At 47.3% G+C, this 27,951-nt stretch overlaps 4 protein-coding genes across 9 annotated transcripts; 2 read left to right on the forward strand and 2 right to left on the reverse strand.

The window, feature by feature from the left end:
* The first annotated feature begins 84 nt into the window (after positions 1 to 84).
* Positions 85 to 7,265, forward strand: LOC108026679 (helicase ARIP4). Of its 3 annotated transcripts, none has more exons than XM_050887121.1 (8): positions 85 to 365; positions 1,184 to 3,463; positions 3,521 to 4,125; positions 4,182 to 4,380; positions 4,448 to 5,141; positions 5,205 to 5,313; positions 5,373 to 5,606; positions 5,658 to 7,265. In XM_050887121.1, coding segments are annotated over exons 1-8 (4,908 nt in total). In that variant the 5' UTR covers positions 85 to 363; the 3' UTR covers positions 6,443 to 7,265. The 3 variants fall into 3 exon arrangements, with proteins under 3 accessions (XP_050743078.1, XP_016953244.1, XP_043948414.1); XM_017097755.2 differs by having other exon boundaries at positions 86 to 365; positions 5,202 to 5,313; XM_044092479.2 differs by lacking the exon at positions 85 to 365 and adding an exon at positions 397 to 795 and having other exon boundaries at positions 5,202 to 5,313.
* Positions 7,266 to 7,274: 9 nt separating this feature from the next.
* Positions 7,275 to 15,199, reverse strand: LOC108026678 (histone acetyltransferase KAT6A). 2 transcript variants are annotated; one of them, XM_017097752.2, is made up of 5 exons: positions 15,015 to 15,199; positions 13,581 to 14,449; positions 13,432 to 13,521; positions 8,621 to 13,373; positions 7,275 to 8,557 (listed from the first exon to the last, which is right to left on the reverse strand). In XM_017097752.2, the coding sequence occupies exons 2-5, from the start codon at positions 14,441 to 14,443 to the stop codon at positions 7,370 to 7,372; spliced, it is 6,894 nt and encodes a 2,297-aa protein (XP_016953241.1). In that variant the 5' UTR covers positions 14,444 to 14,449; positions 15,015 to 15,199; the 3' UTR covers positions 7,275 to 7,369. The 2 variants fall into 2 exon arrangements, with proteins under 2 accessions (XP_016953241.1, XP_016953242.1); XM_017097753.3 differs by lacking the exon at positions 15,015 to 15,199 and adding an exon at positions 14,735 to 14,893.
* A 445-nt stretch (positions 15,200 to 15,644) lies between these two features.
* On the forward strand, positions 15,645 to 22,381 carry LOC108026712 (serine/threonine-protein kinase Genghis Khan). Of its 2 annotated transcripts, none has more exons than XM_017097814.3 (11): positions 15,645 to 15,775; positions 16,827 to 17,045; positions 17,104 to 17,375; positions 17,442 to 20,360; positions 20,421 to 20,697; positions 20,767 to 21,195; positions 21,258 to 21,464; positions 21,528 to 21,713; positions 21,776 to 21,869; positions 21,929 to 22,125; positions 22,196 to 22,381. In XM_017097814.3, exons 1-11 carry the CDS (start codon positions 15,748 to 15,750, stop codon positions 22,294 to 22,296), a joined length of 4,929 nt encoding a protein of 1,642 aa, XP_016953303.1. In that variant the 5' UTR covers positions 15,645 to 15,747; the 3' UTR covers positions 22,297 to 22,381. The 2 variants fall into 2 exon arrangements, with proteins under 2 accessions (XP_016953303.1, XP_050743077.1); XM_050887120.1 differs by having other exon boundaries at positions 15,645 to 15,772.
* A 58-nt stretch (positions 22,382 to 22,439) lies between these two features.
* Positions 22,440 to 27,903, reverse strand: LOC108026713 (E3 ubiquitin-protein ligase RBBP6). 2 transcript variants are annotated; one of them, XM_017097816.2, is made up of 9 exons: positions 27,816 to 27,903; positions 26,777 to 26,961; positions 26,478 to 26,712; positions 25,940 to 26,418; positions 25,603 to 25,883; positions 25,208 to 25,536; positions 24,782 to 24,931; positions 24,426 to 24,719; positions 22,440 to 24,355 (listed from the first exon to the last, which is right to left on the reverse strand). In XM_017097816.2, the coding sequence occupies exons 2-9, from the start codon at positions 26,940 to 26,942 to the stop codon at positions 22,576 to 22,578; spliced, it is 3,714 nt and encodes a 1,237-aa protein (XP_016953305.1). In that variant the 5' UTR covers positions 26,943 to 26,961; positions 27,816 to 27,903; the 3' UTR covers positions 22,440 to 22,575. The 2 variants fall into 2 exon arrangements, with proteins under 2 accessions (XP_016953305.1, XP_050743079.1); XM_050887122.1 differs by lacking the exon at positions 27,816 to 27,903 and adding an exon at positions 27,683 to 27,790.
* Positions 27,904 to 27,951: the final 48 nt, after the last annotated feature.

The following is a 27,951-nucleotide window of genomic DNA, read 5'->3' on the forward strand; positions in this document are numbered from 1 at the left end:
TCGTGCAACGGGTCCCCCCGAAAACGGTCACGCATCATGCAGTCTGACCGTTCAGCAGGGCTAAACTTTGTTCATATCTATGTAGAGTAATGTATACATTATATACAAATATACAAGTTGAAAACAGCAAGAAAATAAGTCGAGAATAACATTTTAAATTAGTATAAAAACAAACAAAACAAATTGGCGTTCGGAAGACAAGTGGCGTACGCGACGAACTGAGAATCTCAAGACCGAACACCGATGAAAAGAGCCTTCCAACCGTGCATATAGGAAAACATCCATATGTATAAACTAACAATAATTAAGAGCCTGAGTTGTTAATTCTTTCATCCTAAAACCCAATTCGCCGGCTGCATGTAAATGTACGTAAGATTGTTGGTGCTCCAAGCCCAAGCCCACAAAGTCCAGCTTGCAACCAGTGAAAAAATCGCCACAGTTAATGTGCATATATAATTTAATTAGTATTCGCCATAATTTGTTTTGGTTTATCCTTCCCCTTGAGGGCGAGAAAAGAGCTGTGGAAAAACCAACTGATTTCCCATTTAAAAGACGAAAATCCGGCCCGGTTACGATTTCAGTGTGTACTTGGGTATATGAGTATGTAATGAGCGTGCATGTGTGGGGATTGTAAAAGGCACTTCGACTTGAGAACTCCCCTTAAGTCCGCTGATGTAAGACCACGATCGTTCAGTTGTGATACGGGTCACCATATAGCCAAAAGCCTGCAATCGGATGTGCATATGATTTCGTATACTCCTTCAATGGGCTGGCGAAAATTACACCTGTATGTATGTAAGTATGCAGGGGTGCTTCTGATAAGTGTCAACAGCCAAGAACTTAGCCATGCCAAGTAAACAGCAATCCCTGTAAACTCTTGAAAGTACCCATGTACCATCTGTGCATGTACGTCGGTCCTCCTCCTCTCCCGAGCAGTAACCAGATCCAGTTTTTAGCTACGCCCCTGTCCCCGAAGATTTGTTAATTGGTTCTGTGACCTCTGTTAGCGATGGGATAAGTCGGTTTTCTATTGCTCATCTGTTACATGGGTGTACTCACAGCACTTGCCATCCGTCTGCGTTTCAACAAGAAAACATACATATGTTGGCTATTAACTTGGGAACAGTAAAGCCGAATTAGAAACAAATCATCCTCCATGCTAATACTTCTCACCTCCCCGCAGGGATAATTCCGAGGGCAATATGGAAGAGTCAAACCACAACTACGAAGTTAACCAAAGACTACAGAAGCCGGAGGGTTGGCCCCCCGTTAACGAGTTTCACCCCTCAATGATGTTCCCGGAGGATCCCAGGCGGTACTTCCACAACACCCCCGCAGAGCCACAGCCACAGCTGCAGCCGCCCATTCCCATACCCGTGCCCATACCGATAGCAATCGATGGGACCGCGGAAATGCCCGCTAAAATGCCAGAATACTGCCCCGAGATTAGCCAGCCCATGGAGCCCGATCGGGTCATGAATCCCCTGGCCGAGGTGGCCAAGAACACAGTACCTTACGGCCACAAGCGAAAAAATTCTTCGGCGGAAGAGCAGGCGGCGATCAAGAAGATTAGTCTGGCGGCTGCCGAGGAGAAGAAGAACAGCCATCTCAGAAAGAACATCCGCGATGTGATGAACGAGAACAACCTGGACACAACCACGCTGGCGGCCCAGCGGGAGGAATCGGAACGCTTGGCTCGCGTTGCTGGTCAACAGAAGTCAATGCGCGAGATCCAGAAGCAGGTGGTGCACAAACAGTTCTTCCGCATTCTCCAGCTGGACGAGAGCGAGGGCATCGAAAGCTGTTCGGTGGCCAATCCCGTCGAGCACCACCCGCCCGTTGACTTCCCGGAGGAGGAGATCGCCTCGGACACGTTCGACGAGTCGATAGGCAGCAGCCTGAGCGGCGGCAGCATCGACGAGGTGCTGCACAAGGAGGCCAGCGTGCAGCAGCCCAGCGAGGTGGTGACAATCGACGACAGCTCCGACGACGACTGCATCCTGCTCTCCGAAGAAGAGGAGGAGGTGGACGACGAGGACCTGAACGAGTCGGACGACGCCACAAACAGCGGGATGCACGTCAAGGATCTGTACAATGTTCCCGACGAGAACGGACAGGTCGTGGTCAACATGGCGCATCCGGAGGGCGAGGAGACCCTGTACCTGGCCCCGCAGATCGCCAAGGTGATAAAGCCGCACCAGATCGGCGGCGTGCGCTTCCTGTACGACAACATCATCGAATCCACACGGAGGTACAACAAATCGAGCGGTTTCGGCTGCATCCTGGCCCATTCCATGGGTCTGGGCAAGACGCTGCAGGTTGTTTCCTTCTGTGATATTTTCCTGAGGCACACCTCGGCGAAGACGGTATTGTGTGTGATGCCCATCAACACCCTGCAGAACTGGCTGAGCGAGTTCAACATGTGGATTCCGCGCTACTCGGCGGACAACAATGTGCGGGCCCGCAACTTCGACATCTACGTGCTGAACGACCAGCAGAAGACGCTGACGGCTCGGGCGAAGGTGATCCTCAATTGGGTGCACGATGGAGGCGTGCTTCTGATAGGCTACGAGCTGTTTCGCCTGCTGGCCCTCAAGCTGGTGAAGACGCGCAAGCGAAAGGGCAGCGTCATCCGACCAGACGGCATGGACTCCAGTAGCGATCTCATGAACCTGGTGTACGAGGCCTTGGTGAAGCCGGGGCCCGACTTGGTGATCTGCGACGAGGGGCACCGCATCAAGAACTCGCATGCCGGCATTTCGTTAGCCCTGAAGCAGATCAGGACGCGACGTCGCATCGTGCTCACCGGCTATCCCCTGCAGAACAACCTGCTCGAGTACTGGTGCATGGTGGACTTTGTGCGACCGAACTACCTGGGCACGCGCACAGAATTCTGTAACATGTTTGAGCGGCCCATCCAGAATGGTCAGTGCGTAGACTCCACGCCTAATGACATCAAGCTCATGCGGTACAGAGCGCACGTGCTGCACTCCCTGCTGCTGGGATTCGTTCAGCGGCGATCGCACACGGTGCTGCAACTCACGCTGCCGCAGAAGTACGAGTACGTCATCCTGGTCAAAATGACTGCATTTCAGCGCAAGCTCTACGACACCTTCATGACCGATGTGGTGCGCACGAAGGCGTTTCCCAATCCGCTTAAAGCTTTTGCCGTCTGCTGCAAAATCTGGAACCATCCGGATGTTCTATATAATTTTCTGAAAAAATGTGAGACTGATTTAGATTTAGAAATCGACGAGGAGGTTCCCAAGGGCGTTCCCACCCCATTAGTCGAGTCCAGTCCTGATCCTGCCCTGAGTGTGGCTTCTCCTCTCGAGAAGAAAAGCAATGGAATTGGATCTGGGGAACTGGTTAATAGTATGGACACATTGCCCAAAGCCGAAAATCAAAATTTATTTAATATGCCATCATCATCGGATTTTAATGCTAAATATTTAAATAAAAGGTAAGTAATTTAATAACCAATATTATACCAAACTATACCAAAAATTATTCCCTGCAGCCCTACTTTCTATGACGAAAAACCGGAGCCTCTTAATTACGGATCATTCGGTAGTGAGGGTAAAAACAATTACTGGATGGACTCCAGTATTCTCCCCAAGCCGGGATGCGTTGAAGTGATTAAACAAACGGATACGAGCATGTCAAGCAACTTTGAAAGTATTACGGGGTCCTCGGAAATCGTGGACCTGGACACAAACGAAATAAAAACCGTCGAAACGACAATACAAGCGCGGTGTTCGAACAGTCAAGTAGATAATGAGTGCAATGCGAGCAAGCCAAGTGAATGGAATGCCACGGGCATTAAAAACGTTAGTGGAGTTGTTCCTGCCGAGCCGTTTAAGAAGTTGCTAAAGAGCAAGCGAAACGATGAATTTTCATGTTCGTGGGCCGTTGACATCATGAAGAACTATGTGTCGGGCCTAATATCGAATTCGCCGAAAATGGAGATTTTCTTCTGCATCTTGAAGGAGAGCCTGCAGTTAGGAGATCGTATTCTGTTGTTTAGCCAAAGTCTTTTAACCCTAAACTTACTAGAAGTTTATCTAAAATCTAGTTATGTCCCTGGTAGCAATCAACTGTGGACTAAGAATAGCTCGTATTTTCGTAAGTAGCACACAAATCGTTTTGTATTTTTTATTAACCAAATATTTTCCTTTCAGGTTTGGATGGTTCTACTTCCTCGCAAGAAAGGGAAAGGCTAGTCAATGAATTTAATGCAAATAGTAATGTTAAGCTTTTTTTAATATCAACAAGAGCCGGCTCGTTGGGGATAAACCTCACCGGAGCGAACCGCGTTATAATATTCGATGCCAGTTGGAACCCGTGTCACGATACACAAGCTGTATATAGGATTTATAGGTGAGTGCGAATACATCATTTATTTTATCCTGACAATATTAACATTAAATGCCTGCCCAATTTCTAGATATGGTCAAGTAAAGCCGTGCTTTGTATACAGAATTGTAATGGATAAGTGTCTGGAGAAGAAGATATACGATCGGCAAATCAAAAAGCAAGGAATGTCTGACAGGATCGTCGATGAATGCAATCCCGAGGCGCATCTTTCGATGAAGGACATCACCAACCTCTGTCACGATTATGACTCCGATGAAGAAACTACCGATGAGGCGAATAAGACAACCGACGATTTGAGTAAGCCAAGCACTCCATCCGAGGAGGGCAGTAAGCCAGCCAGTGACCAAATTAAGAAGGAAGACGAGTCACATATGTCGCCAAACGGGTCAAATAAATCGAACGATGAGGATAAGAAGCCGCTAGACGATCAAACCGAGTCCAAACCACTAAACGGCGCCACCCACTCGCCAATGAAGAAGGAAAAGGAAGATGTCCGGGAACACATCGTTCATGCCGACTCTATAATAAACACTATTCTTGAACTACACAGACATTGTGTGACCAAGGAGCCGTTCTTGCATGAAAGTTTGTTGGTCGATCAAAAGGACAGAAAGCTTTCGCAAGCGGAGAAGAGGCAGGCTCATCGCAGCTACGAAATGGAAAAGAAGGCTGCCGTCAATCAGAGGTGTAACTATGCACCTGCGAAAATGCATTACAAGATCGTGAACAACGACGGAACTGTTATTACGAAGCCAATGAACCAGGTTAGTACTTCTTAATTACGATTTAGCATACGGCTTACGTATTCTTTTTAAAACACAAAGCAGGTGAAATCACACCCCCCATCGTCAACTGGAGGGCGATCAACTCGTTGGATTCCGGCTGATGTGTGGCAGCGGCAGGGAATGACTGCCCAAGAAATGACCTTACCACTGGGTAAACCTTGTCTGGCACTTTATAAACTTTAACCAATTACTAAACCAAAACTATTTCAGATGTTGTCATCCCCACAAACTCGGCCGACAAGGCCAACATAATCCTAAAGGCTGGTCAACGAGTTATGGTTCTCAAGTCGACGAAAGGAATATACATGCAGTTGGACAGCGGGAAGATCATAGCTATAAGGACAACGGCGAAAACTGAACCGGAGAAGACAAATAAGGACGATGTGATTGACATAACTTCCGATTGTGACACCGACACCGCAAAGCCCCAGACTCCAGAAGAAGGTAAGTCCTATGATTTGGAAAAAGATATTTAATCAAACAACTTATTTTCAGATGTGAAAGACCTGACTGCTGATGACGAGCCACAAGTAGTTAAAAGTAAAGAGTGCGCCCCAGCAAGCACCAGCCGGCCAGAAATGCCCTCGAAAGATAGAAGTTCCGCGGAGAACATGCAACATTTTAAGCCCCAAACGCAACCAAATAGTAGTTTAGCCGCCCCATCAAATCAGCATCATATGCCTTGTGACTTAAACTACCAACAGCAATCTCAGGCACAGCCGCAGCAGCAGCAGCAGTCGCATCAACAGCCGCAGCAGCAGTCGCATCAACAGCCGCAACAGCAACAGCCACCGCAGCAGCAACCCCCACAGCAGGCACCTCCCCAGGGGTACAAACATCAGAATCACCTGCCAGCGGCCGGAGAGGGTTACAACAATGCCAATAGTATTCAATCCAATACGCCGCTGCCACCGCATCCAGGAGCCCCGAACAGCGAGGCGGCGCCGCCCGCGGATAGCTCGTACTTCCAGCCAAAGCCCTTCCAGCACACATATCCGCCGCAGTACTACGATTACTATGACAATAAGCACAAGGCCGCGCCGCCCGCTTCAGGCTACCATAACTACAGCTCCTACGGCAATCTGAACTTCGCACCGTACCATTCCAATCTCCATCCACCAGCGAGCTACATCGGTGCTCCGTCGTCGTACGTGAACTCGAATGTGTTCCCCCGGCAGCACTGGAGTTCGGTTGTAAATTCACCGGCGTCAAGCGAGCCTATTCGACAGCCATCGTACATCGGTAGTACTTACCCCATCAACGAGTGGTCGTCGCAATAGCGAGTGTAAATAGACCGTGGTCCAATATCTCCGAGTCCAGTTCAGGGCGAAGCCACTCTAACGAGCTCAAATATACTCAGACTATCTGTAACTGATATAGTTTTATTTTATGCTTTCGATTCGCGTTTGTTTACTGTATAGAAGATTATTCGAAAACTATGTTTCATGATTGTTTCTTTTTACATTTTTTTAATGTACTCAAAGAGCGTAGAGTAAACTGTTTAAACAAATAGTTATCATTACATTAGACAATTAATACGATCATATAAGTGATCAATAAACCGCACACAATGCTTCCTATACTATTAAATTTTGATTTCCCCCGCGATGAGGTACTTGTGGCTTGCAAATAAAAATACGTTGCATGCAGTAATTATATAGTTTGTCGTTCAGGTGTTTCCTTGACTGGACCAACAGAGCTCGGCCTTTATTCCTTACCTCTATTTTCCTCTAATTTATTTATTATCTTATCATAGAAAATTCTTTTTAAACGCATAATTACGTTAAGTTATTAGTTTTATTCGGAAAAATACAACAGAAATCTAAATAAATATTCATAGCTCGTAACATATGTTTAAGCAATCGTTCTACCCAATTGTATTTAATTTAGAAGCCCATGAATAGAAAAACTCATACGGAATAACATTCGAAAATTGGTCTCTCTTTCGGCTAAGGGTGACAGTACCCAATAACCCACGAAAGGAAACTAAGAAACATTGACATTAGTCTAGATAATAGCACATTCGAAATAATAAACAAGCTTTGATTAAACAATGTTAGATCTAAGCAATAAAGAAAAAGTATTAAACCAACAGAACAAGAAGCCAGTGGATTGAATTGTTAAATTGACGTAATATTTATTTATTTACAGCACACATTTATATACAATCATACTCAATACAATAACATATAAAATGTGCGCATCTATTATCTGCGAATAGAACCGTTGAGAGGTAAGTAGGGGGAATACGTGGGATACATCGGGTTGGATGGAGTGCCTCGCTGCAGCACGCAGGCATCCTGGTACTGAGATTGCATATTCATCATCTGCATCGGAATCTGCGAGTTGGGGTATTCGCTCCCCGAGCTGTAGCTTCCAGTGGGCGGGGACTGCTGCGGCGACATCCGGTAGCTGTTGATGGCCCCGTAGGGAGCCATCAGGTTCGGACTGATGTGGACATTGGCGGTCCGGTTGTTGCCGCTGCCCATGGGCGTCGAGGTGTGCTGCACCGGGGCCGAGGGTGTGTTGCGCGTGTTCCGGCTCGTGTTCTGCGCCGACGTAATGGGCGCGATGTTCATGTTGCCCGGATAGTACTTGTACTGCAGCGGCGTCACCTGCGTCTGCAGCATGTTGGGCGGCGTGGAGATGTTCCTGTTCTGCATCAGCAGGTGCGGCGGAGGGGTCATTGAGTTCGGCGGAATGGGATGGTGCGGCGAGGGGGCTAGGTTCACCTGGGCACCCGGCGACGTGTTACATGGCTGGCTCTCCAAGCAGTTGGTAAGCTGCTGCAGCTTGGACAGGCTGCACAAGTTGCCTGCCAGCGATGCGGTTGCCCCACTGCTATTGGCTGCGGCTATCGATTCCTGACCCGCCTGTCGCTGGTCATTGTTGCCCGCCGATGGCGGACCTCCCAGGGAACTCGACACCGGTACTCGCGGCGCATTCTCGGCAGCCGGCATGTTGTTTTGCAAGTAGAAATTGTTGACGGCACACGCCGACGATGGCTGCTCTATGCGCTGATGGCTGTTGGCGAGCGAGTGTACGGAACTGTTGAGCGACATCCGCTGCTGAATCACCGCCGGCATGCTAACGATGTCATAGTTCGAGGGATTGGCCGAGAAGTTCTGACTGATCTGCGGAATGGGCACGTAATCGATGGGCTGCATATTCTGCTGGTGACCGTGCTGCGAGAACTGCAGATTGTGCAGGGAGTCGTGATGCGACTTGGAAATATTCGCCGTAGCTCCGCCCTGGGGAATCTGATGATGAGTATTGGTTGTGGTTGTGGCTGGCGCCGCGTTTTTAGTGTCCCGCTGCTGGGCATTTCCGGCGCGTATTTGCTTGGGCGTGGTGGCTCTGTGAGAAGGTGTCGGTGAACTGGCTGCGATGTCCGCCTGCAACACGTAAATAATTAGAATTAGTACACAAAACTTTAAGGAAGGAGATGGTGTATATACCTGGGTATTCAATTTCCTGCTCTGGTGCTGGTGCTGCGGATTGCTCAAGAGATTGATGTTTGGCGAACCCTCCGGTGCCAGGTTCATATTCAGGTTGTTCTGCTGCTGCATGTGGGAGTTCTGTATGGACATGTGCATGGGCGTGGTGACGGGTTGGTTCTGCATGGAGCAGTCGGAGAACTGCCTGTGCGGCTGATGCATGTGTACATTGGATGTCGCTGCGATTTCCTGCGAGCCGTGCGCGATGGCGGTGCCAATATTGGCCGGCGAATCAATGTTTATTTGCCCACTGATTCCGCAATCGTAGTGCTGCATGGCCGAGTTGGCCGAAGACTCCGTGTTGTAAACCATGTTTGGGTTGACTTCGGATTGGCCGCCGCTCACCTGAAGATTGGCATGCTGGACGGAGGCGTGAATGTTGGGATGGCCAATCTTATTGAGCTTTCCCTCGCGCGAAATGACCGAAGTCGCGTTGACGCCGTGCTCGACTTTCTGCTTGGCGGGTACAGTTCCAGCCTGAGAATTCACTGCATTGGGCATCAGAACGGTCGACTCAGCCGGGTTGGGGTTGCTTTGCCGTGGCCCCGGGTTCTGGCCGTTGGCCAGGGACTTCATTTGCTGCGCCTGCTTCTGCTGAGTGCATTTTTGATTGTAAATGGCCGCCTGGTTGTTAGCTGCGTACTCGTTGCAATGCTGGACATGCGCCTCCTCGCGGGCAGTGCTGACCACATTACTGACACTGGACACAACCTTTGACTGCTCCTCCTTCTTGCCATTGTTCTTGCGCTCCACCTTGTGCTTCTCCTTGGTCTGTTGCATCTGGTGGTGGGCGTGTTGCATGGCCAGGTTGGCGGACTGATAGAGGTTTTGCGTAAAGTTGTGCGTGTAGGCCATGCTCGTGGCCAGGTCTTTGTGAAACTGCTTCTGTCCCTTTTGCGAGGCGTCCAAGTGCGAAAGATTGTAGCCGTAGTAATCCCATTGCCAGTACTGCGGGTTGTGATAGTTGGGCATCTGATTAAGCGGGAACTGAGAGGGTATGGAGTTCTGCAACTGGGCATGCTCGTTGCCCTTCAGTTGGATCTTGTCCCGTATGGGGATAGGTGCCGAGGGCGCCCTGGCATTCGACTTCTCCTCCTCCTTGACCTGCACTAGTTGTTGGTCCGCCTTGATGACTTCCTTTTCGGGGGCCACTTTCACCTTGCTGGGATCGTACTTCTTCTCGTTGCTATTTACTTCAGGCTTTACAACTGGTACTTCCGGCACTGGTTTCTTAATTGCCTTATCCTTAATGTCGGCATGCTCCTTGGCCACAGGCTGCTCAGCTTTCTCCGGTGTTGGCTTCACCGGCTGAGGTGCTGGTTGCTCCGAATGGGAAGTAGCCTCAGCACGGTGCGCTGGTGGATTAGGCACAGGGTTTTCAACTTTTTTAATCCTTTCCAATTCTGGAGACCGCTGTGAAGTTTCAACAGGTTTAACGATAATGGTTTCCTTAGCTTTTTCTTTCTGGTCACTTGGAGCTGGAACTGGAGCCTCTGGCAGTGGTTTCTGCTCTGGCGTTGCTGGAGGAATCGGCGCTGAGTCTGGAGATAGCTTCAAGTAGTTCACATCCAACTCTAGTTTGCTTTGGTCCGCAGAACTTGATATCTTCTCCGTACTTACAGGAACAATTACCTGCTCTGGAACGGGCTCTGCAGATACTTTTACTGTATCCGTTTTTTCGGGACTCTTAGGCTTGGGCTTTTGCTCAGGAACTTCCAGTGGGGGTTTTACTTCCTTGGGGCTTTCTTTCGGATCAGGTTGCTTTACCACCGGCTTATCCAGCGTATTATATTTCACGTCTTCAGTGTTGTAGGACGTTACTTCGGAGAACAGCGTCTTCTTGGTTTTCTTAGCCACTGCATCGAGCACTTGATCGCTTACACTGTTAGGTTCGCCCTCGTTGTTTGACGACTCCTGACTTTTCTCGGGGCTCTCCGTTTTAGCCACCCTTACCAACTCCTTAGTGGTTTCCTTGGCTGGACTAATCGACGAAACTTCGGCTGGCTCTGATGGTGTGTTCCCATTGAACTGCGACTCCTCGGAGCGTTTGCCATTAGACTGTTTGCCCCGCAGCTTGGGTACAATGTTAACCGGTTTGTCGACGTGCTCCTTTTCCACAACACTCTTGCATACTTCCTTGGCAGCTGTTTCCGCCAATTTGGGACCACATTCGGTTCCTGCCATCTCCGATTGACTTTGCACCGGCGGATTTTCTTCGCTTAAGCTGACACTACTCTCAAGCGTGCGATCGAAGTGCTTCCTTTTATTGGTGTGGGGGATTAGGTCATTCCGTTTGGCCAGTCGTTGGGCCCTCTTGGTCAACTGCTCAGAGAGTTCTTTAGAAGACTTACAATCCGATGAGTCCGAGAGCTCGCCAAAGGACTGATCCTCAATGGGTGGCAGTGCTGCGACCACCTTGCATTTTTTTGCCTCATTAACAGCCGATTTTAAGAACTCCTCCGGGCATGCACGTTTTCGCTGATTTTCTCGGTCGTCAAACAATTTTTCGGAACTGGGCCCCCGCTTCTTAGCAGGCAATTCGAGACATCCCGGATTTGGCTTTGGGGTGGGGGATACATTAGGCTTAACGCTCATCTTTGCGTCTTCATTAGCTTCCTTAAAATCTGACTTTTTCTCAATTTGGTTGTTCAAATATTCACGATTGGAAATTGGCTTGATTATGTTTGGTAGCTTCGAGGCCGACAGCAGCGGACTCCATCTCAAGCAGTCGGCTTCTATGATTATTCGAGTTTTACTGTTCGCCATTTTGTTGTGGTGAGCAACCACTTTCTTCCAATCGATTTTCACATTTATCTGGTACCTTATGTCTCCATCGTTCTTCCTTAGCTTAATAAAGTTCAATAATTCGAAGGCCAGGGCAATGTCAGAAATAGCCAGACCCGTTTTGATGGCTATATCCTTGAAGGTTATCTTTGTGTTGTTGCGATACTTGTACAAGTACTCCAGCACAACGGATTTCCAGTAGGAAAAATACGAAAGTCGGCCCAGATCCGAGAGCGGCTTCTCCGGCGTACCCAACTGTCCCTCTTCGCGGCTCAACAGGTAACTGAAGTCGATCAGAAAACGGCCGTATCCTTGCCTCTGATACTGCGGCATCGTCAGAATGCAGGAAACGTTGTACTTTTGCGTGCAGTGCTTTTCCTTAGAGAAGTAGCCCACTAGATGGCAACCGCTTTGATCGTTTTTAGTCAGAATATAGAATAGAAAAGGTTCCACGTCGTAGTACAGTGTTTTGTGGTCGAGAAAGAACTTGGCCAGCAGACACAAGTTTTGACAATATATTTTGTTTACGTTGCCATCCACCTCGAACACGGATATGTTTCCTTGCCTAAAGATTTCCGTGCCCGGCGGCTGCTTCCAAATGCACTTGTTTTGATGTCTGTCTAGCACAGAACGGCTCTTTGTGTACTTGAGGCAGAACTCGCACAAGAACAGTTTCAATAGCCTGGCGTACTCTTGCGGAAAGGGGCTGGAGTACCAGGTTTCAATGTCCCACTTTCCGATTTGGATCGACTTGGGACTCTGGGTGTTTTGTCCGGGCTTTAGGCTTACATCATTTGCCTTCTCGATGTGATTATTGGACATTTGAACTACAGCCTTGTGGAGAACCTCTTGGTATAATTCCACGTCGGTGGCGGTCACACCAGGCGGCAGGGGCTGGTTCTCGAAGGGGTTGGCACGCTTTGCGTTTTCCCCGGGCACATCCTCATCGTTGTTCATTTCTGGTTTTCCATCAGCCTCGCTGCGGGTCTCTCTGCATCGTTCAATCTCCTCCAGCAATTGAACTTTCATAACAGTCTCCTCTGTTAGATACGGAATGTCATCCTCGCACTTCTCGTACGATTTGCCCGCTTCGAGGGGCATACTCTTCAAGGGAACAACCTTTTTCTTCTGCCCGTTTGCCGTCTGACGCCTAATGGTCATAGCGCCAATGGTTGTGGAATTTTTATCTGGAGTGGAAGAAGCTACTGGGGCGCTCTTTTGCCCTCGATTTGAAGCGGGGGACGTGGCAAACGTGCTCGCTGCTGGCTTGGTGTAACCAATGCTCTTGGCACTGGCGTTATTTTTTGATTTTACAAATATGTCAATTGGGTTTTTTGCCACGGCAGCGAACCCCCAGTTCTCACTTGTCGCTTCATTGTTATGCGGAGACCCTAGACCGTCGACGGTATTGAGTTTAGCACAGCTCTGTTTCTCATTCTCGAAGATCTTTCCCTTCAGCGTGCTCCGATCGGTGTCATAGTCCTCCTCGTCGTTCTCGTCATCGCACTCGGAGCTGTCGCTCGAACTCTCGCTGGAGTCAGAGTCTGAGCTCGATGAAGTGCACGAATCCGAGGAAGTGCTCTCGTCCTGGTCGTTGTCATCGCCATTCCTATTCCTTTCGTCGTCCTCATCGTCTTCATCTTCACTTTCGCTGGACGAACTCGTAGAGGACAGATCCGAAAAGGTACGCTTGCGCGTTTCCTGGCTAGCCAAGTAGCCTCCCTGTAATATTTGCGACCTCTTCTGCTTGCCGGGAAACTCGAACTGATCTTCACTGTGATTAAGTTTTTTGGAGCTTAGGCTCACCGGCATTTTTCTCCTCTGGCCATTGCCGTCATTGTAAACGCAAAGTTTTGAGGTGGAAGGACTCTCGATGTTGCCTTCTTTTTTGATGGATTGCCGCTTATTGGATGCATGTCTATCAGCCATTCTAAAATAAATCGTTGAGTTAGATATTTGGTTAACTCATTTAATGCATTTTAAATTACCTCTCATTTCCCATCTCCATTTTTATTCGTGAATTGTCTTTCCTTACCAACTTTGGATTATCTATGCTTTGTTTGGAGCATGTTTTACATCTGAGAGGCAAATGAAACGGGTAAAAAGCTGTAGTTTTGTTAGCTTCGGAGTGACTCACCTGTACGGATGCTTGGGCTTCTTGTCTGGGATCGTATCAAGACAAGTTAGATGAAAGTGGTCTTTACACACGAAGCACTGCAGCAGGCAAGGTCCCCGGTTGCGCATTTTGCAGACGGCACAGTCAGCGCAGTTCTGGCAATCCCAGATTGTGCCTTTGGTGACGAGCATGTAGAGCAGCACGTAGGATTGGGATTTGCACCGGCCCGCGATATTGGCGCACGTGGTGTGCAGGGAGATACCGCACTGTTTGCAGGAGCTCAGTGGCTCTGGGATGCCATTGAGGTTTTTCTGCGAGTTGCCCGCACAGTGGGTGCAGCTCTCCTCGCCCTTGATTACCACATCTGAGGTTGGTGCGCACTTCCGGGGTGTCGTCAGGGATTTACCCTTTTTGTATAACTTTCCCTCCTGGAGTAGAAAGCCGGCATCCACAGCCTTCTTGATGGACGCCTTGATCACGGCCTTGAAGTCGACATTAGGAGACAGGTCGATGCAATTGAACTTCTGGATGTAGTTCTCTATGCTCTTGATGGTGGATCCCTCGCATTCGCCCAGATCGTGGACCGCCTTGGCCACCAGTTTGTACAGATTGGTGTTCTTATCCACCTTGATGCGACGCTTGGCCATCGGGGCCTTGTAAGAGTGCAAACCCTTGTTGTACACCTTGATCACAGCTCCCGACTCGACGGCCTTCTCCAGTTTCTCGGCCACAATGTCCTCATGGAACTTGTGGTGAGTGCCAATGGCCTGGCAAATCCGCTGCACGGAGGGCCTCTGCTTCTGGGACCTGATCTTTGATATGGCCTCGAGGATCCACTGCTTCCAGGTGTCCATGTTTATGTCGTGAGCCGATTCCCTCATCATGGCTTACTGAAAAGGGTCATAAGTTATTTAAGATCAAGTACTCGTAGAGAAATGGGTTCCGACCAATGGTCAAAGAGCTGTTCTACCATGAGATATTTTTATTTGCACTAGTATTCAATGGGTACCGGATGTCACTAAAAGGGAGGTGTCAAGATACATACTTAAAGATATTGCAAATTAAAAAACTGTTTGCGAAGGGATGCATCTAACAGATGCCCCACATGGACACATATTTTTCACTGTAAGTATTTTATATCTCGGCTTCCCTTGCACTATTTGGCGAAAACATACGTTCTGAGTAGTTTGCTTGAATTGCACTGCGAAATGAATAGTGGACTACTGTAGTTCGACCTCCGGCCTGTGGAGTATGATTCCTTAGAAGTTTAAAACCACAAATGTACACCGTTTTCGCGTTCTTCCACTGTAGTTCGCGAAGTTTGTGTAACTCGAGTAGTTTTCGCACAACTATCCCATTTTTTATGTACGCATCGCATCCCATTTCCAAAACTATTCTACAGCATACACACATATCCAGATACATATGCAAGCCAGTATGCTCGTATGTACATACATTTAATATTTCGATTGTAGTGAAAGTAAGCACAAATTTACTCCGAACTGCGGATATAACTCAATGCCGCACTAGCAGTTCATCGGCGAACGCATCTAAAGACATTTAATATCTTGAGAACAATAACAAATATTAATTTTGCAATGAAGTTTGATCGCTACTGAGTATTAGAAGGCTTTATAAGGCCCTATCTACACTATGCCACAACAAAAATGCGGTGGTTTGGCGGTGGCGGTATTTTCTGGAATAGCGGAATGGAACAGAAACGCTAGCACAAGAAAACTAATTAATTTTTTAAACCAAATTAAATGCAACCATTATTTACTTAATCATTTTCTTCCTTAAATAATCACAAAAATTAATAAATCACTTAAGATTTTATATTTTTATTGTGTAACAAAGATATAAAAACAAGTGAAGAAATATATGGTCATTTTTATTCCTAATTTATTGAAATATACACAGATCGCATTTAATTTCTTATATAAATACAGTAATAACTATATTGATCAGTTCAGCTGATCTGCTCAGTGTGACCGCTCTTGCCGGCAAATCCCAAAAATACTTTCCGCATACTAGTAAGTATTTTTAGGATCTTTTCGAAACCCCAAAAACGCCATACTATTTTCCCGAACGAAACGGAACGGAACACTACAATTCGACAACAGTTCGGCTTTTCTTTTTGCACTATTTTGGATAAATATGATTTAGTCCGTACAAAACAGAATCAAAAATGGAATACGAATCTTCCGAAATCAGTGGTAATACCTCCGGCTCGGTGACACGAAAACCAAGGAGTCCTCGATTGTGTTTATTTGTTTGTTGACCATTTGTTTTTTCGCACTTTTGTCAAATGTACATACATATGCATATAAACAATTATTTATTTATAACTACGCGGAAGAACTAACAAACCCGCCGACGTACATATATGTCGAGATATGAGTGTATGGACTTGTACCTAATGTATCCTCCTGCACGGGGGGTCGGCCAATACATATGTAAACCCCCGCATACATATTTGAAAAATCGAAATGGCCCGAATATGAATTGTAAATAATGGTAGCCAATAGGAAAAATTGCAGAACTGCGGACAGCAAAGTGGAATTTTACTACGAATAGGGCTTTGTTTCCGACTGTTTCTATTTTAGGCCATTGTACTCCGGTCCAGTCATTTGTTCAGAAGGCACGGAAGACTGGGTCTATGTGTTTCCCCACGTTTCGGCTTCGGTCTCCATGATAACCCACCCGTTTGAGCTGATTTTTTGCCCCCCGAGCCACATTTTTGAGTTGGAAGGAGCCAGGTGATTACGACGACGTCAGTGGGTGCGGCATTATTGTGGGGCTTGCAAATATTGGCAATGCATGTGTTGGTCTGCTTTTTAGGGTAATCCAACAATTGCGTTGTTGTCCGAAGGAGGACAAGGGGCTTATAAGTTCTTATCTGGTTAGGATACACACTTCAGAGTCGTCTTTCGGTTACTTGGTTAGTTATATGTAAGTTTTTTGCAATTTACTATTGTTTATATCGCCTCGTTTAGGCTTTATTAAGTTAAGATACTTTTTGGATTTCTCTCCATCTATTTCCATTTCTATCCTTTCAGATGGCAAAACCACATTTTTCGTGTTAGGTGTTTTATTAATTTTATTAGAAGTTTTTTCCAATATTTATACTTTATCCATTCTTAATAGTGTTGTCTTGAACTGCCTCAAATTCAATTCACATTAGATTTCAGGCTTTTTGCGCCTTATGTATAAAAACATTAAAGTTGCTATCTTTAATGACTCAAGAACCCCATTCCATACTTTCAGATATTACCACGGGAAGCTGTAAAAAAAGGCTTACGTTTCTAAAATATATTCTAAGTGACACGACAAACGATCAAAAATGGGCAGCCGAGTTCGGCGAGGACACGGAAGGGCATCAGTTTTCGTTGGACTACCTGCTGGACACCTTCATCGTGCTCTATGACGAATGCAGTAACTCCTCCCTGCGCAGAGAGAAGGGTGTCTCCGATTTCCTCAAACTATGTAGCTATAAATTAATAATAATGCTTGGTAAACATTTTCAAGCCTTACGTTTCCCCAGCCAAACCATTCGTGCATATTGTGCGAAAACTGCGACTAAGTCGGGATGACTTTGATATACTCAAAATCATCGGGCGCGGTGCCTTTGGAGAAGTCTGCGTGGTTCAAATGATATCCACCGAAAAGGTGTATGCCATGAAGATCCTGAACAAGTGGGAGATGCTGAAAAGGGCTGAGACTGCCTGCTTTCGCGAGGAGCGGGACGTTCTGGTGTTTGGCGACCGACAATGGATCACCAACCTACACTATGCCTTTCAAGACAATATTAATCTGGTAAGGCAATATTAATCTGGTTTTTATATTTTTATCTTTTAAAATCATAAAATGGCTTCACTTTAGTATCTTGTAATGGACTATTATTGCGGCGGAGACCTGCTCACGCTGCTAAGTAAGTTCGAGGACAAGCTGCCCGAGGACATGGCCAAGTTCTACATCACAGAGATGATCCTGGCCATCAACAGTATTCACCAGATTAGATACGTTCACAGGGATATTAAGCCCGATAATGTCCTGCTCGATAAACGCGGTCATGTGCGGCTGGCCGACTTCGGATCCTGCCTGCGGCTGGATAAGGATGGCACTGTTCAGTCCAACGTGGCTGTGGGCACGCCAGACTACATTTCCCCGGAAATATTGCGGGCCATGGAGGACGGAAAGGGGCGGTACGGAACGGAGTGTGATTGGTGGTCCCTCGGAGTGTGCATGTACGAAATGCTGTACGGGGAGACGCCTTTCTATGCCGAAAGTTTGGTGGAAACATACGGCAAAATCATGAATCACCAAAACTGCTTCAATTTACCGTCACAAGAAACTATCAATTACAAAGTGTCGGAGACATCGCAAGACTTGCTCTGCAAACTCATATGTATACCCGAGAACAGACTTGGCCAGAACGGCATCCAAGACTTCATGGATCACCCCTGGTTTGTGGGGATCGACTGGAAAAACATAAGGCAGGGGCCAGCACCATATGTGCCGGAAGTGTCGAGTCCCACGGACACTTCCAACTTTGATGTGGACGACAACGACGTGCGGTTAACGGACTCCATTCCTCCGTCCGCCAATCCCGCCTTCTCTGGATTCCACTTACCATTCATAGGGTTTACGTTCTCCCTGAGCAGCGGCTCCACCTTGGACTCGAAGAAGAATCATAGCTCGGGCTTCGGGGATGATACCTTGGATACAGTAAGCAGTCCGCAACAGGCCATCCTGCCAAGTAACAATTCAGAGGCGTCGGTGGACTCCGTTCAGGAGAAGCAGGTGAAAGCCCTAAACGAACAGCTTGCGGCTTTCAAGCAGGAAAAGCTCGAATTAGCGAAGCAACACAATGAGATTTTCGAAAGGCTCAAAACTCAAGAGGCGGAACTTCAGGACGCCATTTCCCAGCGAAACATCGCCATGATGGAGTATTCGGAAGTCACAGAGAAACTCTCGGAGCTGCGTAACCAGAAGCAGAAGCTCTCCCGACAAGTGAGGGACAAGGAGGAGGAGCTCGATGGAGCCATGCAGAAGAACGACAGCCTGCGGAACGAACTGCGCAAGTCGGACAAGACGCGGCGGGAATTGGAACTGCACATCGAGGACGCCGTCATCGAGGCTGCCAAGGAGAAGAAGCTGCGGGAGCATGCAGAGGATTGCTGCAGGCAGCTGCAGATGGAGCTGCGAAAGGACTCCTCGAGTGTGGACACAACTCTGCCATTAAGCATTTCCTCGGAGATGTCGTCGTACGAGATCGAAAGGCTGGAGCTGCAGTTCTCGGAAAAGCTAAGTCAACAGCAGATGCGTCACAATATGGAGTTGGAAACGCTGCGCGAGCAGTTCAGCGAGTTGGAGACTTCAAATTTGGAGCTCACCAAGGAGTTGCAGCAAACGCAAGAAAGGCTAAAGTACACTCAGTTGGAAACGATTACCGATTCGGCCGAAACGCTCTTGGAATTGAAGAAGCAGCATGATCTGGAAAAGACTTCGTGGTTCGAGGAGAAGCAGAGGCTAAGCTCGGAGGTGAATCTCAAGTCGAAAAGTCTGAAGGAACTGCAAGCCGAGGACGACGAGATCTTCAAGGAACTGCGTACGAAACGGGAGGCCATTACATTGTGGGAACGTCAAATGGCAGAGATCATTCAATGGGTGTCCGACGAAAAGGATGCGCGTGGATACTTGCAGGCTTTGGCCACCAAAATGACCGAGGAGTTGGAGTATCTGAAGCATGTGGGAACCTTCAACAACAACGGCGTAGACAATAAAAACTGGCGGAACCGCCGCTCCCAGAAGCTGGACAAGATGGAGCTGCTTAATCTGCAGAGTGCGCTGCAGAGAGAGATCCAGGCCAAGGCAATGATTTCAGATGAGCTGAGTCAGACCAGATCGGACCTCATATCCACGCAGAAAGAAGTGCGGGACTACAAGAAACGCTATGATTCCATCTTGCATGATTTTCAGAAGAAGGAAACCGAGCTGCGGGACTTGCAGAAGGGAGGCTTGGAATATTCAGAGTCGTTCCTCAATAAATCCTCGCATCACGGCCTGAGTAGCGCATTCTTCCGCGACATGTCAAAGAATTCCGAGACTATAGATTCCGCTGAGAGCTTCGGCAACGAGTCCGGCGACAATTTCATCGGCACTCCCAACTTCTTCCAGTCCGGCAATTCGGGCATGCTCTTCAACTACGAGCCAAAGTATTCGGGTAAAAACAGCAAGGAACACTCAGCCATGAAGGAGGTCTCGAACAGTGATTTGTCCCGCGAGGAGAGTGACCTGCTGGTCAAGGAATCTCAGAAGAAAGTGCCCGGCAACACAGCGATTCACCAGTTCCTGGTGCGCACCTTCAGCAGCCCCACGAAATGCAATCACTGCACTTCGCTGATGGTTGGACTTACGCGGCAGGGAGTTGTATGTGAAATCTGCGGATTCGCTTGCCATACGATCTGCTGCCAGAAGGTCCCAACAACATGTCCTGTGCCCATGGATCAGACGAAGCGGCCGCTGGGCATCGATCCGACCAGGGGAATTGGCACGGCCTACGAGGGTTACGTAAAGGTCCCCAAATCGGGAGTGATTAAGCGCGGATGGATCCGGCAGTTTGTTGTCGTTTGCGACTTCAAGTTGTTCCTCTACGACATTTCGCCCGACCGTTGTGCGCTGCCCAGCGTCAGTGTGTCCCAAGTGCTGGATATGAGGGATCCGGAATTCTCGGTTGGAAGTGTGCGGGAGAGCGACGTCATTCATGCCGCCAAGAAAGATGTGCCATGTATTTTCAAGGTAAGCGTGGTGCTCTCGTGACCTGACCCGCGACTAAACATAATCCCCTCTGTCTTTCAGATAAAAACCGCCCTTATTGACGGCGGCCTCTCGTTGAACACGCTTATGCTGGCCGACAACGAATCGGAAAAGTCCAAGTGGGTCATTGCCCTGGGCGAACTACATCGAATATTGAAACGAAACAGCTTACCAAATACTGCTATATTTAAAGTTAATGAGATTCTGGACAATACCTTGTCTTTAATAAGAAACGCTTTGTGTTCTGTCATCATATATCCAAATCAAATTTTGCTGGGGACCGAAGACGGCCTGTTCTACATTAATTTAGACCAGTACGGTGAGTAATCAGATGTGATGAACCAGCAAAAGGAGTAGCTTAAAACAATTGGCATCTATCTTCTTTCAGAAATCGCTCGTATTGGAGAAAGCAAGAAGATTCTTCAGCTCTGGTACATTGAAGAGGAGCAGATTCTCGTAATCCTTTGCGGGAAGCAACGCAATTTGCGTTTATTACCCATTAGGGCATTAGAGGCTAGTGATGTCGAGTGGATCAAGGTGGTCGAATCGAAGAACTGCATTTCTGCTTGCACTGGAATTATACGCCGTTTCCCCAACATCGTATATTCATTCATCATCGCGCTGAAGCGGCCCAATAACCACACACAAATCGTAGTCTACGAGATCAATAGAACGCGCACAAGGCATCAGAAGACTTGCGAATTCACCATCGGCTATATGGCGCAGCACCTGCAGATACTGTCCGATATGCGATTAGTTGTAGCTCACCAAAGTGGATTTACAGCCTACTTTCTGCGGGGAGAAGCCACTGCTATGTGTAAGGAGTTATATATTTCCTATCATGTTTACTATCTACAACATCTTGGTCTTTTCCAATAGCTTTGGTCCACCCGGAAAACCAGTTGTGTGCATTTTTGAATTACTCCGGAGTTGATGCGGTCAGGGTTATCGAAATCCTGTGCCCCAGTGGCGGCAACTTTGGGGAGTACCTTCTGGTGTTCCAAACTCTGGCCATATACGTGGACCTCCAGGGGAGGAAGTCTCGTGATAGGGAAATAATGTATCCAGCCTTTCCCACGTATATAAGTAAGTGAAAACAACGCTCTGAAACGACTCATTGTGTACAACTCTTCTGTGTACAATTGCTAGCCTTTTGTGATGGCCATTTGCTGGTGTTTTCGGATACACATTTGGATATCTTCAATACACAGACCGCTGAATGGGTGCAATCGATTGGTCTGAAGCAATCGCTTCCCCTAAACAACCTGGGAAATGTTGTGTTGTCCTCGGTCAATGACACCCCACTGATTGTTTACCTATCCAATATTCACACAAGTAAGTTGGAACTGGGTTTACTTACGTGGGTACTTGATAACCATTTATTTTAATGCTTTCAGAGGGCCTTTTGCAATATCGTGACGGAAATCGGAAGGGACTTCCGAGCATAAAGCGGAGATTCTCCATTAGAGAGATAAACAAGACCATCAAAAGGTTGGGACTCGGTTAACATGTCAGCGCAACCAACTCATATTACCATTGTGTTCTTGTAGTGATCGTAGATCAAAGATGATATCAGCACCGACTAATTTCAACCACATTTCTCATATGGGGCCGGGGGATGGCATTCAAAATCAACGACTCCTAGACTTACCAACAACGCTCGAAACAGCCGATCAAGCCTGCAGTCCAATAATACATTCGCTGAGTTCCATACCCCAGACTAGGAAATCAAATTTTCTAGAACAAGGCAAGCATTACGTTTATGGCACGAGCGTGACGGGTTTGACTAATTTGAATTCATTTTATTGCGCTTTCAGTGGATGCAAACTCCGATGACTACGGCAACGATAATATAATCTCTAGAACCCCCAGTCCAATGGCATCGTCCTTTATGGACGGCTTAAGCAATAACGAATAATTTCAGTCAATCTCTACACATGTAATTTACTCGATTTTTTAAGATAACTGTTTGTAATAAACATATTTAATTTCTCGAATATCAATCCAATGGGTTCCAACTCGTCTAATTGTAAATTCAAACCAGTTAAAACAGTGCAGCGATTTACATTTCCTTGAGTAGTTCTGTTTTATTTGTATACTTAGTTGCATGATCAATACATACATTAAAAATCTTTGATTTGTACACAGAAATCTTCAATATTTATATATATTTCTTATCCCAGAGCCTATGCGTAACCTACTTCTTTGATTTTTTCTTCTTTTTCAAAACCTTGCTCTTCTTTTTGCTTTTTAGATCCTTTCGTTTCTCACTCCTCAACGATTCGGTTGAGGAATACTTAGCATGTTTCTTCAGCTTCTTGTCCTTCGGCTTCCTATGCTCCATGCTGTTGTCCGAGGACGCGCCATCATTTTGTATCGTATTATCGTATTTTACAACTAAGCTGCTCGACGAACTGTTGTCGACGAATTTCCTGAACGGGTTGTCCGGGCGACAGGGCTTAGGGGGACCTGCCACGGCTGTGACAGAGGATACCACTCGGCCGGGGCTGGATTTTGTGTTTCTGCCCGCCCTTCGATCTGAGTCGTCGCTATTGATTTGATCGTGTTTTGCGGGCCTGGAGTCGGAACGCTCCTTGTACGGCCGCCTGGACCTGTCGTCCTCGGGAGTGCTACGTTTATACGAACGGTCCTGCCTCTTCTCCGAAGGCGCGGACCTGTCGCGGGATCTGTTATCCCTTTTCCTGCTGCCATGACGATCCGACCTATTCCGGCTCGCATCGTCGTCCGAGTTTTTTCCCACCGCCTCCCTCCGCCTGCCCTTCGACTTGTCTGGCGAGCGGCTTCTGTCTCGCGCAACCTTATTGCCCAGCCTTTCCTTTACCGACTTGTTGCTGGTACGCCTGGGCGAAGGCGAGCGATCCTTGTCATTTCTAATTACAGAACGGTCCTTGCTACTGTCCTTGGAGTTGATGATAACTTGGAATTCCACAGGCCTTATTGCGTTAATGGCCTTAGCAAAAATGGCGTTCTCAGCTTTGCGCAGCACGTCCGAAGTTATTTCAGACTGGTCGTCCAGAGTTGCAGCCGATTTCTTGGAGGAATCCTCCAGGCCTAAGTTATTCTCCTCCAGTTCCCATTTGGATAGACTCACAGAACTAGCCTCGCTACGTTTGCTTCTTGAGCCGAGATTATCATCGCTGGCGACATCCACATTTAGGTAGGATTGACTCTTCTTGGGATTAGGGTTTTCACTGGCGTTACGGGCGGGAGAACTGAGAGCAGCTTCTATCTCAAATGTGGGACTGGCCCTGGGAGATGTTAGGATTTTAAAAGTGGTCTCGTTTACGAGTGAGCTGTTGTTTAAATCCGAGTCAGATCGATTAAGCGAGGAGCTCTTCTTCTGTCGCTCTCCCTTTTCCTTCTTAGCCCGCTTATCCTTCTTATTTTTCTTGCGCTCAGCCTTGTCCTTCTTCTTCTTCTTGCGTTCCTTCGACGAGGGACTTTTCACTTTGTTCTCCTTCCCCACATTGGGTCCCACTTCCGAGTCGTCGATGGCGGGCTGGGAGGCAATAACTCTAGCCTTTGCCGGCAAATACTCATCGAGGGCCCTTTCCGGCGTTTTCGGTGAACATTCGCGTTCACGCAACTGAGCAGCGGTCATTTTCGGTGTGGTGATCTTCGCTGGCGGCGTCAGGCTCCTGTGGCTGCTGTCGGCCGGCTTCGGTTCCTTGCTCCTGCTGCGAGACCTGTGCCTTTTGCGCGGCACCTCTTCGTGCCTGGCCTCCTCGCCTCCTTTTTTATGGCTTCCACCCTTGCTGCTGCTGCCATGTGATGCTTCTGAGTTGGCCAGATGCTTGTTCTTGTAGTCGTCCTCTTCCTGCAGCTGCAGCGGCTCAAATCCGGGCGGAGGAGGCTCAACTGGCTCTGGTTTCGGGGTAAACGGCTTGTTATACGGTTTGTCCCTATAATCACTCTTATAAGCGGGCTTAGGTGACGCAGAGCGACGATGGCTTGATCTATGCATCAGGAGAGTATAGAAAATCATTTAAATAATTGTTTTTTATGGAAAAAGTTGAGAACAAATACCTCTTGATTCTCCCGCCTGGAGACTTGGAGCCATCGTTGGGCTGACGACTTGAACGAGGGTGACGAATATGCCGTTCATAGCTATGTTCCCGCTTTCTTTCCCTGGATCGCGGCCTTTTTTCCTTCAGACTGTCCCTAAGGGAATCCTTTTCGTACATGGGGGACTTGAAGCGGTGCCTTTGCCTATCCGGAGACCTTGACCTGTGGCGGTCTGAACTTCGGAATCGATCCACCTTCTTGCGCTCCTTCTCCTTCATGATGCGGTTAAAGGCCTCCAATGGATCGTCAATTAGACTGCAAAATGTTGTTGTGGGTTATTAACACGTTCTTTTGTACAATGGCTCGCAGATACTCACCCGGAACCGACCTTTGCTGCTACCCCTTGATATATCGAGGCTAAATTTGGGGACTGAAATGGTTGTGACATATTCATATTCATATTCCCGCCTGCAGATCCGTAAGGTGTACGCATAGGGTGTACGGATTGGTTCTGATACGGCACATAGCTGGAATTTCAGAAGTTAATTACAATTCAAAAAGCTTAACGTTGATTTTAAGCAATACTGTTTTAATGAGAAATACAAAAAAATAACCAATATTCAACAAAGCGTAAAGACTCGTTAGCCCAATGCTTAAATTACTCTTAACTAAGTGTTTATAACCTGTTGGAACTTAGAAATATTGAGATCAGGCAGGACCGGCTGCGTTTGGATTCGTCTGGTCTTGGAATTCCCAGTGGCTTGGATACTCGGCGGGATCCAGTGGTTGCAAATGAAACCTACCTTAGAGGAGGCCTCTGACCCATGTTGTTGTACCCGTTGTTGTAGGCTGGCATGTGGTGACCCATCATGTGCATGGGGGGTGGACCCCGCTGCATTGGCATGTACGGGGGCTTATAGGCACTCGATCGTCGAGCGTCTTCCGCTTCATTCATCATGTGCCCTTGGTAGCTGGGCACAGTGCCAATCGGCGTGGGCAGGAGACTCCGATCTTTGTTGCTAGACTCCGATTTCGATGGACGGTGGTGCTTGTGATCGTGATCCGAAACATAGTCAGACCTTTCACGTCGGTGAGAGGACTCACTCGACCTGTGGGAGTATGTTGGAGATCTCTAAAAACCACAAGATACTCAATTAGTAAATTGAACGGTGTTGTGAGGACATGAGTTAGAGTTCACCTTGCTCGGAACTGAGGCGGGTTCAGCAGCAGGTTGGGGCATTTTGATGGTTATGTTATCCTCATAGTCGGAATCATATTTGTCTTTCTCTTTTTGTGTGGGTTCTGCAGTTGAAGGAGGTTCCGGGGACTCAGACTTCTTTGGCTTTTTGCCATTAGTTTCTGTTTCTTCCTGCTTATCAGCTTTGACCTCAGCCTCTTGGGGTGCCTCTTCCTTAAGCGGCTTTTCCTCCACTTCTTTTTCAACAGGAGGTTTTTCATCGTTTTTCACAGGGGCTGGGGCTGGTAAAAAAAAGTTTACTTATTTCTTCCATGCTCATGTATTTTGATCGTTTTACCTGATTTCACCGCACTTTTGTTGTACCCAGTCTCGTTTTTGAAGGCATTAACCGAGTTTCTCAAAAATCGGTTGGGAATAAGGGAGCCAGGAGAGCAGTTTTTCTCCTTGCAGTCGGGACACTCACTATCCTCGGACTCCAATAACGAAGTGCGCACACAGTCGTCACAAAACGAACTGCCGCAGCAGGGTATCATGACGGCATCGACGAATATATCACGACAAATGCCGCAGATCAGGTCCTCGGGTATCTCCTGATTTTGGACAGCAGGCAGCACAAAATCGGATGATTCATTCTCTGCCGCATCCGGTTTGTCCCTGAAAGATCGTGGGATACCAGTATTCCTTTTGACCTCTTGCTGGTCCTTGCCAGTAACAAAGGGGCAGTTTTTGATCCAGTGACCGCTTTTCTTGCATTTGTTGCATCTATACGAAGCCGGAACTTCGCCCACCTGGGACTGGCCTTTAATGCGATGGTATCTAAACAAATTATACATTAGATATTGGATGGCTTCTTGTACAGACTTCGGGAACCTTACGTCTTGGGATCATAGTCAACCGTGCTCTGCATCATCATGGCTTGGATTTTGTCCTCCTCGGTGCCTTGCATTTTGGACAGGTCCATGTTAAAGTTGTCCTGCTTGCTTGGCGCTGTCGAGAAGGCATTTTCCGCAGCTGGAGGCTCCCAGCCCTTCTTCGTGGGATGGGCAATGGGTATGCGCGATATGATCAGCGTGGTGTTTTTGGGGATAAGCACTCCATCGTCCTTGTATTCTGAAAAAGGTAAATAATGTCTTATTCCTATGCTTAACTGCTTTATTTGTATTTGTGGACCAACCTTCTTTGCTCTGCGCATTTGTGATTTGAAGATCGAAGTCGATTACTTTACCCAATCGCTTCTGCTGCACAATCTCCCTCTTTAAGTCCCCGACCGAAATGTGTAGTCCATCGAACGTTATTGTATCGAAGTTGAGGGTACTCTTAAATTTGTAGTGCACCGACATGGTTAAATACAATAGGAATCTGCGATGAAGAGATTAGGCTTGATTATCTTATAGTGTTCAAGGTAAAGTCGGTTATCAGAGGCACCACGGGTGGAGTTAAGAATATGTTTCATAAATATCTTAATAAACACACTGATAAAGCCGTTTACATAACGGGGGGATTGAGTAAAGAGCTGGAAACGTGTGACGGCGTTGCTGCAATCTCTGAAAACCTGCTTGACACGCTTTCGTGCCCCGAATAAAATAAGACCTATGTATGAAGTCCATCTGTATGATACAAAAATCACTCTAAGTTATGGAGGATCACTAAAAGAACATTTTAAGAGTAGTTAGCCCACGGACTTCTAAAAATCGATCTCGGATAAATCAAGATTATCCCGCGCCTGCATGGATTGTATATATTTATACATGTTAAGTGCTAGCCAAATTTTGGGTATTAATAGGTACTTATTGGCCCTTTACCAATAAAGTCCGAATATAGAAAGCCGAGTTGCACTTTAATGATCAACGCACAATTGTGCCAACATAAGGGCTTACAAATGTATGTGCGTATGTGAAGACATACAATTTCGCGAAAAGCGGCAGACCAATGGGCACAGGCTTTTAAATTCATTAAACTAATAAACTTCTGCCAATAGTTTAACTCGTTATTTTTGCACTCACTGATGTACATATGTACAATGCCAACAGCATAAAATTGCATGTGCATAAAAATACACACGCGAAACATACATACGTACACACCGTTTTTCGCCCAAATAATGGCTAAGGATTAAATCAATGTTGAACTGCGTTTGAGATTGCAACGCAACGCCAATCACTCGTGTTGTTTACTACCGGCAAGCATTAAGTGCACAAACATCCTTTACTTACACTACTTTGCAAGCACATAAAACCCGACAATTTTATTTTTTCCAATGTCTAGAGATGTGTCAGTACCGCAAATGTGACTAGAGATGTGTAAAGCGGTCGCACACGCAGGGCTCGATAGTTGCAAAGTTATCGATGT

This window comes from Drosophila biarmipes, chromosome 2R, assembly GCF_025231255.1.
Source record: "Drosophila biarmipes strain raj3 chromosome 2R, RU_DBia_V1.1, whole genome shotgun sequence".
Taxonomy (NCBI): domain Eukaryota; kingdom Metazoa; phylum Arthropoda; class Insecta; order Diptera; family Drosophilidae; genus Drosophila; species Drosophila biarmipes.

Coding starts and splice junctions, on each gene's coding strand:
- LOC108026679 (XM_017097755.2), top strand. Junction 4,126..4,181: donor TAAGAATAGCTCGTATTTTC/GTAAGTAGCACA, acceptor TTTTCCTTTCAG/GTTTGGATGGTTCTACTTCC. Junction 4,381..4,447: donor GCTGTATATAGGATTTATAG/GTGAGTGCGAAT, acceptor CCCAATTTCTAG/ATATGGTCAAGTAAAGCCGT.
- LOC108026678 (XM_017097752.2), bottom strand. CDS start 14,443: ATGATGAGGGAATCGGCTCACGACATAAACATGGACACCTGGAAGCAG. Junction 13,522..13,580: donor AAGCCCAAGCATCCGTACAG/GTGAGTCACTCC, acceptor TTTGCCTCTCAG/ATGTAAAACATGCTCCAAAC. Junction 13,374..13,431: donor ATGGAGATGGGAAATGAGAG/GTAATTTAAAAT, acceptor GATTTATTTTAG/AATGGCTGATAGACATGCAT.
- LOC108026712 (XM_017097814.3), top strand. CDS start 15,748: ATGGAATACGAATCTTCCGAAATCAGTG. Junction 21,196..21,257: donor GGGAGAAGCCACTGCTATGT/GTAAGGAGTTAT, acceptor CTTTTCCAATAG/CTTTGGTCCACCCGGAAAAC. Junction 21,714..21,775: donor CCTATCCAATATTCACACAA/GTAAGTTGGAAC, acceptor TAATGCTTTCAG/AGGGCCTTTTGCAATATCGT.
- LOC108026713 (XM_017097816.2), bottom strand. CDS start 26,942: ATGTCGGTGCACTACAAATTTAAGAGTACCCTCAACTTCGATACAATA. Junction 26,713..26,776: donor AAATGCGCAGAGCAAAGAAG/GTTGGTCCACAA, acceptor TACCTTTTTCAG/AATACAAGGACGATGGAGTG. Junction 25,537..25,602: donor CCGCCTCAGTTCCGAGCAAG/GTGAACTCTAAC, acceptor TGTGGTTTTTAG/AGATCTCCAACATACTCCCA.